The 13641-nt window shown below is 49.3% G+C and overlaps 1 protein-coding gene across 16 annotated transcripts in view; it reads left to right on the forward strand.

Moving 5' to 3' along the window:
• The window catches only part of TCF7L2 (transcription factor 7 like 2), a 201386-nt gene that overhangs the window by 167916 nt on the left and 19829 nt on the right, over window positions 1–13641 (forward strand). For 14 of the 16 annotated variants that reach the window (XM_015557977.1, XM_015557980.1, XM_015557979.1 and 11 more), the window contains 3 exons: window positions 7163–7295; window positions 9764–9866; window positions 11851–11937. In XM_015557977.1, coding sequence (XP_015413463.1) covers window positions 7163–7295; window positions 9764–9866; window positions 11851–11937 — 323 coding nt within the window. The remainder of the gene's footprint in view (window positions 1–7162; window positions 7296–9763; window positions 9867–11850; window positions 11938–13641) is intronic. The other 2 variants (XM_015557978.1, XM_015557988.1) reach the window with 1 other exon arrangement.

The raw sequence follows: 13641 nt of genomic DNA on the forward strand, positions 1-13641 counted from the left end.
AACCCAGGGTGAACAGTGTCCCCTCCTGATGTCGATTTCAGAGCCAGGGAGGGCTGGTAACCTAAGACCCCCAGACCTTCCCCATCCCCCCGGGGGAGGGGACAGGCTGACAAATGCTCCTCTGTGCTGCTTTTGTTTTATTGTGCTGGGCTCGCAAAGGCGCTTTCTGGCCCCATTTTTCTTCTGCAGAAAGGGAGAGCACTAGGGGAGCATTGAAGAGGAGGCCGGCAGAGCGGCCGGGGCTGGCAATGGCCCTATTTGTTTCCAGCGGCCGTTGATTAATAGGTTGCGAGGTGAATGGCGAGCTTTCTTTCCCGTTGGGTTCCCCACAGTTCGAGAAGGTTGAGGGGTTGGGTTAGAGGAGGGCCAGCAGGGGACCTAGGGGGCCGGAATCAGCCTTCCACTCGCCAGCTTCCTACTCACGGGCAGCCCTCCGGCGGGTGTGTGGGCGCTGGCGACGAGGGTGGCATGGCCAGGTTGCAGAACACCGTGCTTCAGGGTTCTCGAGAGGTCAAAGGTCAGCCACAGGGGCCCCGCCTCCGCGCTCTTCCCACTGCAGTTGGATGGATACTTCGGGCGGAAAAGCTCTGTGCTCTTCAAGGGCCGATGTAAGACCCTTTCCATATAATTTAACTGTTCGATGCTCAGATCCCATGGAGCTTAGTGCACAGACCCTGGGAGGCATTGCTTTGGGTAACCCACGTTTCTCCAGGTAGAAAGCAGAAAGCCCCAACGATGGGAAGGCAGACGAGGATTTGGGTTCCTTTTATGGGTGAATAGGTATTGTTTGCTCCAGTTAATGGGTTCAGTTTTTGAGCTGACTTTTTTAGTGTCTGGTGAGCTGGAACTGACCACATAGAATGTGTTTCTGCCCGCCTGGTGTTGCTCAGTGGATTGGGCATCATCCCATGGACCAAGAGGTGTCCTGAGTTTGATTCCTGGTCAGTGAACGTGCCTGCATTGTTGGCTCAATCCCCAGTAGGGGGCGTGCAGGAGGCAGCTGATCAATGTGTCTCTCATCCATGTTTCTGTCTCTCTCTCCCTCTCCCTTCCTCTCTCTCTCTCTCTCAAATTAAAAAAAACAAAAAGTGTTTCCATCACCGGAATCCTGCTGTTGCTCGTCTGTATCGTAGAAGCAGAAGCATCTCATTACATCTTGACGCCCCTGCCCCCCATCATCCTCCACGTGCTGTACACACCCCTTGTAAACATACTTGGAGCCCTGGGGCCAGGGTGTCCTGGCTGCAGCAGGGAGCTGGAGCCTGTCCTAACTTGGGGTGTCTGGATGGTTGTGCAGGGGACGTGGTTTGCTGAAACTTGTCTAGGTTCCAGAGGTTGGTAGGTGGGGGTTTGGGGACAGTTCCCGTTGCGTCCAGAAGCATCTGTGTCCAGTAGGGAAGACTGGCCCGGGTTGAGCTCACGGGGGCCAGCTCACTCCAGCACGGCAAGGAACCCCATCCCGAAGCCGGTCTTGCAGCACCAGTGGGGGTGGTGGAGTCAGGCAGATGAGCGCCCGAGGCCTGCAAAACCACCTTCCAAGGCCTGTGAGTCAGGACAGATTTCTCACCTGTTAGGTGGGGTTAATCACAAGTGCCAGCTACTTCATGGGGTTGTTGTAAGGACTTCATAGCATAGAGTGTGTCACACCCAACACAGAGGCGGGTACAGAGCCCAGCCTCCCGAACGGTTCCAGCGGGGACTGTGCTGGTGCTGACTGGGCGGCTTCAGGAGCTGCAACTGGCCGGTGCTCATCTCCCCTGACCTCCGCCCAGATCATCCGGACAGGAGTTCTAGGAGGTTCCATGGTGTGGCTGTGTGTGGGCAACTGTGACCTAACTCCCTGAGCTTGTGTGGAATACTTCGTGAAGGTCTGCTGTTTTTGTGGCTCAGAGATTCCGAGTGTTCAGCATATTCTGAAAGGCTTACATACCAGTAACCCCGACTCTCTAGGTAGCTTCCTGTGACTGCCACCACCATGACCTTGAAACATCACTGAGGGCGTTGATTTTGTCCCCCCAGGTAGTTTAGAAGCCACATTTAATACTTAGATAAAGCAGTTACCTGAAAGGCACCTGGTTTTATGTTGCAGGTGTTGACTTAAACACTGGAGTCTGTGTCAAAAGATAAAAGGGGGAGGTGCTACTATTTCAGACTGTTTGTCCCACGGACCCTCCAAACATAAATAGTTACTTAGGTTTAGATTTGCTGCCTGCATTTCTGGAGGGTTATCGGTGTTCCTCCCCCAAGAAAGGTACTTCTTACATCTGAATTTTCTTAGGGCGATACAGTTTTGAACCCAGTTCTTAAAGACCTTTTTAAAAGTGGGAGTGGTTTGAAGAAAAGGTGGGTGGTTGTGTGTTTCATTTCTATCAGCTCTGACTTCAGAGCCCTCCCCCTGATGCTGGAAAGATCTTGGTCATCTTGAACTGTTTATTTCACCTTCAATTCTTCTGTGACAGTCTTATTTATTAGCTTAATAAAGTGACTTTTTTTCCCAAGGGAGATCGTAAAATACATACATTTTTTAAAAGTATTTTATTTATTTTTTACAGAGAGGGAGGGAGAGGGATAGCAAGCTAGAAACATTGATGAGAGAGAAACATCGATCAGCTGCCTCCTGCACACCTACTGAGGATGTGCCCGCAACCAAGGTACATGCCCTTGACTGGAATCGAACCTGGGACCCTTGAGTCCGCAGGCCGACGCTCTATCCACTGAGCCAAACCGGTTAAGGCAAACTACATACATTTTTAATTGAATAGCACGTTTTTAAGAAGGCACCTGAGGATAGGTGGCTATAAAACTTGCATACACTCTTGCCCCATATTGAGCATTCTTACCTTTGCAGTAAGCACTGTCTGTGGCTGCGTGTTCCCCGTGAATCTAATGAGAAGAGACGGGAGGGGTAGTGAGCCTCATCTTCCTCATTAGACAAGAATATCCTCTTGTCAAAGCAACCCAGGTGCAGGAGGCCCATGGGAGTTAGGCCTGGCTTTTGCATCTATGACCACATTACTCATCATTACCGTTCACGGGGTGGTGTTTGTCAAAGCTTCCTTTGCGTTGCATGTGCAGCTCTGTGCCAGGCACTGGGCTAAGCACTGTACATGCAGGGTCTCTTAATTTTTACAACTCTCTGAGGTAGGTACAGTTCCCACCTGGAATTCACAGAGAAACGGAGGCCTGGGAGAGGTTGTATGGCTAATCTGGTGATGTAGAATTTAAACCAGGTCTTCCTTGAATTCACAGATTTACCTTGGTCACCGTGGGCATGCGATGAGCTCTAAAACCACAGAAGGCCCTGTGGGAACAAGGGTTAGGCTGGGTGGTTTCTGAAGCGACCCCCCGCCCCCCGCCTCCCTCCTCCCCCCCTCCCCTAGTTCTGTGCCACGGTTCTGCATAGACTCCATGTAGAGAGCACTCTCATTGGCTGCGATGGATCTGTGAGGTTGGCTCTGTCTTCTCTTCTTACAATCCTTGCAGTTGCAATTTGATGGTTCTTATGCAATTTGTGAGATGGTGCTCAGCACTCGCATAGGCTGGGCATGACAGGGGACACAGAGTTCTAGAAGACACAGTCCTTGTGCTTAAGGAGCGTAAGAGAGGAACATACGTGACCCCAGCAGTGGGCATAAGGCAGTACAGGAAGAAAAGACGCTGGGGTTCTGAAGCTGGAGAGACGAGGCTTCTTCAGGAAGAACATCCTCTTGTCAAAGCCACCCAGGCGCAGAGGCCCATGGGAGTTAGGCCCTAGCTTTTACATCTATGACCACATCCCTGCTTTGCTTGGGAACCAGTCAACCTGGAGAGACTTGTGGCTACATTGTGTTGTAATGAGCTGCCTGGTAGGCAGGTAGGGTCAGAAAACAGCACCATGTCTGCTTTCCCTCCAAAAGGCACCATCAATACTTCTGCCCTAGCCTGTTTGGCTCAGTGGATAGAGCGTCAGCCTGCGGACTGAATGGTCCCAGGTTCGATTCCGGCCAAGGGCACATACCTGGGTTGCGGGCTCAATCCCCAGTAGGGGGGCATGCAGAAGGCAGCCGATCAATGATTCTCATCACTGATGTTTCTATCTCTCTCTCCCTCTTCCTTACTCTCTGAAATCAATAAAGAAATATATATATATATATAACTACTTCAAATCCCCTTCACTCCACCCCTATGCTTATGAGTTTAGACCAAACAGGAAAAAAACAGTTGGCTAGGTTCAGGTGCGCAAGTAGTATCGGGTGATGGCAGCCAGGACAGGTGCCCAGCATTTGTTGGAATCATCTTTATATATGTATCTAAGAGAAAGGGAGACTTCATTTTTAATACATTATTATTGATTTCAGATAGGAAAGAGGAGAGAGAGAGAGAGACAGAGACATTAATGGCAAGAATCATTTATCGGCTGCCTCCTACACACCCCTTACTGGGAATCGAGCCCACAACCTGGGCAGGTGCCCTGACCCAGAATCGAACTGTGACCTCCTGGTTCATAGTTCAACTTCAACCACTGAGCCACACCAGCCGGGCTAACTCTTAAATTCTGTGTACATCCAAATAACACCACTGTTGCCCAAAGCTGCCTTTCTTCTTTGCCGGACAAACAGAGAAAGGTTTCCCCCCCGCCCCCATTCCTGTTAGTCTTGCTTGAAAGACCCCTGTGCAATGGGCACTTTCGTACCGCAGCCAAAAACCACAACATTGGGCAGCTTCTCCCTAACAATCACAGTAACAGTAACAGTAACAGCAACAGTAACTGTGTAGTGAGCCACCTTCCTGTGCTTACCTGTGGGAGGGTTTGTGCTAAGCCCTTTCCATGGATTCTCTTACACACTAGGACTTGATTGATGAGTAGGACAGGTCTCCCAGGACCTGTGTGCTTGTCTGTGCCTGCCTGGCTCTCTGGTCAAGGGATCATGGCACTCAGCGGGACCCAGGTGAGACTTCCTCAGGTCTGTACCGGAAGATCTCCTGGGATCAGGGAGCTGAATTGGTGATAAGCATCCTGAGAGATGCCTAACGCGAATTGCCAGTTTCGCTGCCCACTCCCGGCCCTTGTGCACCGCTCTTGGGCTCATGCATTTGCTTCCTTCCATTGTGTACGGTAGTCCATTCCCTGGAAGTCCTTCCAGCTCTTAGTGACCGTCCTCCTTCCCCTCCTGGGCTGTCTGTCGCTCTTCCCTCTGGCTTCACGGTTTTCCTGCAGTTACTTTAAGCTGTCTGGGACTGGCCTGCTTTCTTTCATTTCAGCGGGTGTGTATCTTCCCAACCAAATAGAAAACTTCGGAAGGCAGCAACAGTCTTTTCCTCTCCTCTTAATGGTCTTCGCTTCATGTGACCACGCGGACCCTTTCCCTCCCTGCCTCTCCGTGTTCTTTCCCTCCCCACCCAGCACACAGTGGGAGCTTGCCTGTTGGTTACTTCTCATGCTGTCCTACTAAACAGCAGCATTCCCTAAAGGACTCCTCAGTGCGCGCCCGTGAGCCCTGGGGCAGCGGCCTCTCCTTCCGCTGCCTTTGGCCTGTCCAGACCATCAGGGCTGCTGGTTCCAGAGCTCCCCTCCGCTTTGGCATTTTTAATGCCGGTGCTTTTTATTTACTTATTTATTATTTTCATGCTTTGATTGCACACTGATAACTCACCACGCAAGGGCTCTGTGAGCCATCAGCTAGCGCTTTCTCCCAAAGCGTCCAGTTGTTTATAAGCTTCATTAAATCAGGCTGTGGGAAGGCTCGGCCTCTTTTTCTGTAGTTTTTTTTTCCCTTCTTTTTTCTGGAGCATCAACAAGGTCATATTTTTCTTTCCAAACATATTCCTGAGAAAGCGGGAAGCACTTTTAAAAGATGCCTTCCCCGCAATGAACTGTGGTAGGAAATACTCCACGTTGTACCCCTTCCTCACCTATTTACCAAAAAAAAAAAAAAAAAGATGAGAACTGTGGGGTGGTCCCTGAACTCGAGAGGCGCTAGTGAGCAGCATGAGACCCTCACTTTTCTTTTCATGCAATTCCTCTTCCTTGATGTTAATGCAAGTTGTGCCCTCCTAAAAGTAATAAAAGGAAATGAAGACACGTTCTGAAATGAAACTTGACTCTAATCCATTCATCATCTAATACTGGCCTCTTTATCTTCCCTGGTACCTAATCTGGTTAAATGTCCCTGTTGTAGGATTTTAGTGAAAATCCTCTATTGGGAATAGGGTTTTTTGCAATTGGATTACTCTCAGTAAATGGCCCAGTAGTTCGCTTGTTTCAGCTTAATTTTTTTCTTTGTGATCTTGCTGGGCTAAGTTGTAGCATGGCACAGTGGAGGGGGTGTGGGGTGGGGGAAGGGGAGAAGAATAATTTGGGAAAGTCTGGTCATGGCAACTAGAAATATCTTCAAGATGCTCCCCCCCCCTCTCCCCCCGCCCCCCTGCTGCTCTCCTCCTACCTGCCCTTCCCAAACATAAAAATGCCGGTCCTTTGTTTTTCTACAACTGCCCATTTCTAAAAAGCATACCTTTTATTAGCCCAATTCATCATCATCCAGCTAATTTATTAGATTTCCCTGATGACTTCCTAATGAAATTCCTAATGAATCAGGCCTGATGTAATCTGCATAAAATATTCAGGTGCTGGCCTGGCAGTTTAGAGCTTTCTGATAAAGTTCACACTCCCAGGCAGGCCAGGAGTGCGGCTTTTCACCCACCTCTCTGCAAAGGATTGTGGCATGCCCAGGGCCCGTGCTGCTGGTCCGAAGGGGCAGGGAAGGGGCAGGGAGGGGGCGGGGGGCGGAGGAGGAGGCTGGGCCCTGCTGGGTTTCCTTGAAACTGAAGGTTCTCCTAGCCACACACACACACACACAGGAATGCAGTATGCCTGGGAGATTAGGTACCCACTTCGTTGTACCTGCTGATGGGAAAAGTGCCAACTCTCGGGCTCCATGATGGGGTGGTGGTGGAGAAGGTATTTTAAAAGCCAAGCTCAGTGGGCAGGTAAAAACGGAAGTATACCTACCCAGAGCGCTGTCTAGTAACTGTTATTTTTGATGCATGGACGGGGCCAGGGCCGAGGGCGGAATTGAGTGCATCTGATGAAGTCCAGGTGGGAGGGTGTGGCCGGGGAGCCGAGAGCCCTGTGCTGCTGGGACCCGGGCTGATGGCGCCTCTCTCTGTTCCTCTCCTCCCACAGTCGAACAAAGTGCCGGTGGTGCAGCACCCTCACCATGTCCACCCTCTCACGCCTCTTATCACATACAGCAACGAACACTTCACCCCGGGAAACCCGCCTCCACACTTACCAGCTGACGTAGACCCCAAAACAGGTAGGCCGTGTGCTCAAGAGGGCGTGCTGGTCCCGGGGCCCCCACAGGACCTGCTGGGAGGCGAAATACTTACCCAATCACATCTGTGATTTCTATCACTGTACCTTAGTAGCCTGCGGGGGACTGTTCTCTTTTCGGGAAGTCTCTCCAGAGCTCCGGGTACCCGGGCAGGGGCCGCCTTGGGAACCTGGCTGCGAGTCACTTGGTGTTTTTCCGGAAGAGCTTACAACTCCTAGAGCCTCAGGCAGACTTGGAGGCAGTAATCATTCTGGAGGCACCTCATGGGCTCCTCCTGAGGTCCTTGGGAACCCTAGTGCATGGCTCCCCAAAGCCCTGGTCCCCTGGTGGCTAAGGGACCCCAGTCACTTGATGATGACTTTGGTGCAGCCTCAAGAAACCACATTGCTGGGCTCCGCATTCTCTGTGCTGGTTGATTTGGCATCTTCCTCCCCTATAACATCCTGGGCATTAACAAGCCTATTTTACAGATGTGAAAACCGAGCCCCCAGGGTTTCTTCATGGCATCGCACAACAACCAATAGGATCTCAGACAGACATTTCCATCTTATCTTTGGCCTTGTTCCCCCCTTTCCGCCCCTGCTTTTGCCCAAGGGGGAGAGAGAGAAGCTACGAGATTTAAAACGAGCAGATTAGCCGGAGATCCTGGTGGCGTGGTCTTGGAAGGAAGCTAAGGCCAGGGTGTATCTTGCTGGCTGAGGTTTCCCTTCCCAGCTAGTCAGTTAGAGGGATGGCTTTTAAATGGCTGTTTGTGTCCCTCTGTCAGGGAGTTGTTTGGTGTCAGGCAGAGGTAGATGGCCTCCTCAGAGGCCTTCGCTGCCCCTGAATGGAGCCACACATGAGCTGGTTTCACCAGCCTCTGAGCCCGCTTTGTGCTGGCGGGGCCGGGCCTGGCTGTGCAGCTAGAGGAGGCCGCCAGCCGCCCGGGAGTGAATGGCAGCATCAACGGCTCATTTAAATAATGGTAGTACAGGGAATAGCTTTTAAATGCTTATCGTAAAACATATGATTAACGTCTGCAGACTGTTTACTTTTCCTCTGCGAACATTCTTTCAAGTGTGCGAATGGCTTGGTGTAGGGTCCAAGCCCAGCTAATCTGTTTGGTTTTTGTAATAGAGAGAAAGCCACGTCTGCATGGAAACGTCACCCAGGGAGACTTAATTTACAGATTAAAAGCTTCCTGAACGAATTAAAAAAAAAATAAAAGAAATAGTTTTTACCCACGAACACGCGGTTCTCATTCCCTTCAGGGTTGTGTGAGTTCTGTGGTATTGTTCCTGGGCTCCGCTCTTCAGCGGCGAGCTCAGCTCCTCGGGGTCAGAGTCGATCCCAGCGCGATTGCTTCCTAGGAATTGATGGCGGGAAACTCTCCCGTGGAATCCAGAAGCGCTCCCATGGCTTGCACCCACAGGGGTCAGCCCGGGCAGGCCTCAGCCCTTGTGACTCAGCAGCACCCAGCCAGCAGGTGGACCTAACTCACACCTGTGCCTGTCCTTTAGCTGAGGCTCTATCTACACTGAGTGCACCAGAGCTCCCTGTCCGCCTCTACACTGAGTGCACCAGATCTCCCACGGTTCCCTGTCCATCTCTACACTGAGTGTATCAGGTCTCCTGTCCATCTCTAGCACTGAGTGCACCAGGTCTCCGTGTCTGTTCAGTTTAGCATTTCCCTTGGCTGAGATGCCAGGGGCAGTTGGTGAGTTCCCCCTATAGCTCATCTTCTAGGCTGCGGTGGGGACATTCTAGAGGAATTAACTTTTTTGAAAGAAGTCAAAAGCCATAACTCACAAAGTATAGCAGAAACTAGAATCATGCGGGTAAGTCGTTAAGAATTCAAGGGAGTGAAGGGACAAATCATGAGGGCAAAAGGAATTAATATTACCTAGTTGATCACTCACTATGGACCACTGCCTTTTAGATTTTTTTAAAAAATGTAAATCACACCAGTTGGATGAGATAGCAATCTTGAAGATGGTATTTCTGAGTCTGTCTGCGTTAACCTAGTGCCATGGTCGGCAAACTGCGGCTCGCGAGTCACATGCGGCTCTTTGGCCCCTTGAGTGTGGCTCTTCCTAAGCCTTAGGAGTACCCTAATTAAGTTAATAACAGTGTACCTACCTATATAGTTTAAGTTTAAAAAATTTGGCTCTCAAAAGAAATTTCAATCGTTGTACTGTTGATATTTGGCTCTGTTGACTAATGAGTTTGCCGACCACTGACCTAGTGGATCGATCCATCTAGAATGAGCTAGAGCAACTTTTCAAACTGGGGGTAGAGGGATAGTAAGAGGAAACTTACCAACATTTCCTATGCTTATAATCAGAAAAAGAACCTCGTGCTAAGATTACAGAAGAGGTACCTCTCTGTGCCCTTTCCCGATTCCCATCTCTAGATTGTTTCTCTTTCCTTCTCTCCCTTCTTTGTACCTAAAATGCTGTTTCTTTTCCCAGGAATCCCACGGCCTCCGCACCCTCCAGATATATCTCCGTATTACCCACTATCTCCCGGCACCGTAGGACAAATCCCCCATCCGCTAGGATGGTTAGTACCACAGTAAGGAGTTCCATTTTTTAATTTACTTTTTGTTTCTTGCATGGGCATGCTTCTTATTTCTTCTGTGCATGAATGTGTGTGTTCTAGAGGGCAGGCTGGTGAGGAGGGCCAGTGGGGGGCGTGGGGAAGATGCTTGTTGAGATGTGCTTGGGGGCAAGGGCAGGTCAATAGCCATTCGGTAGGTTGTGTAGGAAAAGGGGTTTTGATACTTAGCGTTCTGAGCCCATGATCCCAAAGGCTCTGGGTTCGTCTCTGTGACCAAAGGTGCCCTTCAGGTACTTACGGAAACGTAGAAGGCGCTGAGGGCTTCTACCCAATGAAGTTGATCACAGCTCTTCTGCTGGTGTCAGTCCAGGTGGGAGCCTTGTCATCGGATTGAGGCAGCAGCAGAGGGGCAATGGGCAGGACCCGGTTTTGGAATCCAGGGGTGGGAATGGGGGTGGGGCTATGCTCTCCCTCAACCAGCTCCATCCCGCCATGACTCTCAAGGTTGACACCAATAGTGGAAAGTTTTATCTCTTGAGAAGCTCCATGCTATTTAGCCAGCATCTCCCTGAGATCATACATGTTAAATGCTGATTATAAGGGGTGGGGGTGGGGCAGCTCGTGTCTCTCAGCCTGTGGGGCCTGCCCCATGTCAGCCCCAGCTCCCCCAGTGCCCAGGTCATCAAACTGCCGTTGACAATTTATCTTCCAATCACCCCATTTTGCTTTGACGGTACCACCCATCAGCCTTCCTCAGACAGCTTTAAAAAGTGGGTTCTAAAAATCCCAGAGTAGAAAGGCCTGGGGTGCATAAGCCTACTGTGTGTGCAAGCATGTAACGCGTGTTTTGTGATTGCATGGTTCTGTGGATATTTCTCTGCATGCTTATGCGATGTGCTTGTTATCTCTACCGTTTAAAAAACACAGGGCAATTTATTGCATCTTAGCAAGAATAAATCGTGATGAAACGCTCAAGGTTGGGTCTTGGGAACATGGTCTTTCATAACCTTAAAGAAGATAGGATTTTGGAGTGGTTTCCCACTTCCCGCCCCCATTCTACCCTTATTCCTCAAGTTGAACAGATTCTACAGTTTCTGGGGTTTTTTTAAAAAAAAGCTTGTACTATGTAGTAGCTACACTGAGGGTCAACCCTGAGCATAGTTTCTGTTTATTGTTTTCTCCTTACTTTTGTTTGGGAAGTTAGATGTGGACCACGAAAGTGAGCTCCTACCCCATTTCTTCTTCAGTAGATTGTGGGCCATTCCTCCAGTAGTTCTCAGTCATCCCTGGCCCCGTTCAGCTGATGGGGAGATATTTGAAGGCTAGGATAAAAAGGAATAGCCAGCTCAGACAGTCCTCTGTCAGAAAAAGTTGTGTGTCTTTCATGAGGATGCTACTTTGCATGTTGCTGTATTTTTTAATTATTGTAATGAGGTGTGATTGTCTATTGGTTACCCACAATTCTTCTTGGGGACTCTCCCCCCGGTAACTCTTGTCAACACTTGTTAATTTGACAAAAGGCTACAAATTAAGCTCTGTTAATTTAATGTTTTCTCACCGAGATCTAAATACCGAAAGAGGCCCAAAGCGCAACTGAAGTCCTTTGATTCACTGTACTTTATTTTGGTATAAATTTACATTCATTATTGTTTTCCTTTGGATGTGTAGCCCTCAATTAGTGTGATGGCTCCATTAAAGCAAGCGAGACTTCGCCTTTAATTATTACAACAAAACACCTAGTTTCAGCTTGGGGAGAGGGTCTCTATTGACATAAGCAGAGGTTATAAAATTTAATTAGCCATTCCTATCAGATTTATGGCATTCAAATTGTTCTGTGTTTCTTCCCTTTGATCCTTCCTGTACAATCCCCAAGATTTTTGTTCTGATCAAATGAGAATAAAGCTTACTGTGCAGAGAGAACTTCTCCTTTTTCTCCTCTTCCTTTCCCCCACCCCCATCCTTGGTGGCACTCTCTCACTCTGTACACCCCTCTTTGTAGGCAAGGCCAGCCAGTGTACCCAATCACGACAGGAGGATTCCGCCACCCCTACCCTACAGCGCTGACGGTCAACGCTTCCATGTCCAGGTGAGTTCCCAGAGCGGCGGCCTTCAACCAAGGCCAGGGGTGACTTCTCAGAGAGTTCTCTGGGCTGCTCCCAGGCCACCCAGGGCCTCTGCAGCTGGAGGGTCTGATAGCATAAGACCCATCTAGCATTTGGATTTCTTCCTAGAAAAGACTGAAACATTATCCTGAACGTCCTAAGTGGGTGATTGTGAAATCTTGAGGTGAAATTTTTGAGTCTGTCAATTGAACACTATTTTTAAAAAATATATTTGTATTGATTTCAGAGAGGAAGGGGGAGAGAGAGAGAGAAACATCAGTGAGGAGAGAGAATCACTGATTGGCTGACTCCTGCATGTCCCCTACAGGGGATCGAGCCCACAACCCCAGCATATCCCCTGACCGGGAATCGAACTCTGACCTCCTGGTTCACGGGTCGAAGCTCAACCACTGAGCCGCACTGGCCGGGTTGAATACTCTTTTTGATAAGAGCTTAAGAGGGCAGGAGGAGGTAGTTGGAATGTGCAGAGCTTTTATGAAGTGCTGTTTCTCAGGTGCCCTGTACTAGGTAAGGAAGAAAAGGGTGAAGATAATTTTACTTTAAGGTGAGTCACACATGGAATTTTAAGTTTTCTAGTAGCCAGATTTAATAAACACTTACAAAAAAAAACAGGTGAAGTTATTTTTAATGGTATCTTTTCTTCAACCCACTATAGTCAAATACTATCATTTGAACATGTTATCCCTGTACAGCAAGCATGAGTGAAACTTTACATTCTTTTTTGAACTTAGTTGTTGAAATCTGATGTGTATTTTCTCCTCACAGCACACCTCAGTGTGAACTGGCCCTATTTCAAGTCCTTCGTAGCCACATGTGGCTGGTGGCTGCCACATGGGCCTGTGCAGCTTTAGGTCTTTGAAAGTGAAACACCGTGTGTGTGTACACATTCATGTACCTGTAAGCGTATAAGTACATATGCAGCGTGTGTACACGTACCCACATGTGTGCGCCTAGATCTTCCTAGTCCGTCCTCCTCTCTCTTCCCGCTGATTAATTCTGGCTAATTCCTGTGACTGGGAGTTTATTTACAAACTGGTTGGCAGCAGTCTGTTTAAGCAGTCACTAATTGCTCCTAATGATAGTTTTATTTTCTGTTCATCTGATTTTCAGTCAAGTTAATTAAATCGGTGGAGGTTTAGACTTTCCTGATGGGCTGCAACAACTAATCCATTTTGATGATGGCGCATAATTCAATTAGCATACATTACACGGCCAAGATGCCGACCCCAGCCTCTTCCCCCAATCTCTGTAGCCAACACGGGAACCCACGGGCAGAGGGAGGGCTGGACAGTCAGGCCAAGATGCTGCTTCTCCGATGTACAAGAACAGTGATTTGGGTGTGGGGGGGGACGGGGGAAGGGGAAAAGGAATCCCATGCATGAAGGAAAACCAACTGTAGCAGATCCTACATCTGTAACGATGCCATAGAGTCAGGCCGTCCTCAAGACCTGTCTCCCCACGGGCTGTAGATAAGTCACATCGGTGTCCAGAGCCATGCCAGCATGAGCGAGACAGGAGAATCCTTGTGCGTTCTCTTCTCCAGCGAGAGGAGGAAGAGTGTTCATTCAATAATGTCATCAGAGCCTCGCAGAGCCTGGGAACGAAGGGGGAGTCTCCCAGGGGACTTGGGATCCGCAGCTCAACCTCTCTCCATCCAGCAGTTACAC

The sequence above is a fragment of the Myotis davidii genome, unplaced genomic scaffold, assembly GCF_000327345.1.
Source record: "Myotis davidii unplaced genomic scaffold, ASM32734v1 scaffold107, whole genome shotgun sequence".
NCBI lineage: Eukaryota > Metazoa > Chordata > Mammalia > Chiroptera > Vespertilionidae > Myotis > Myotis davidii.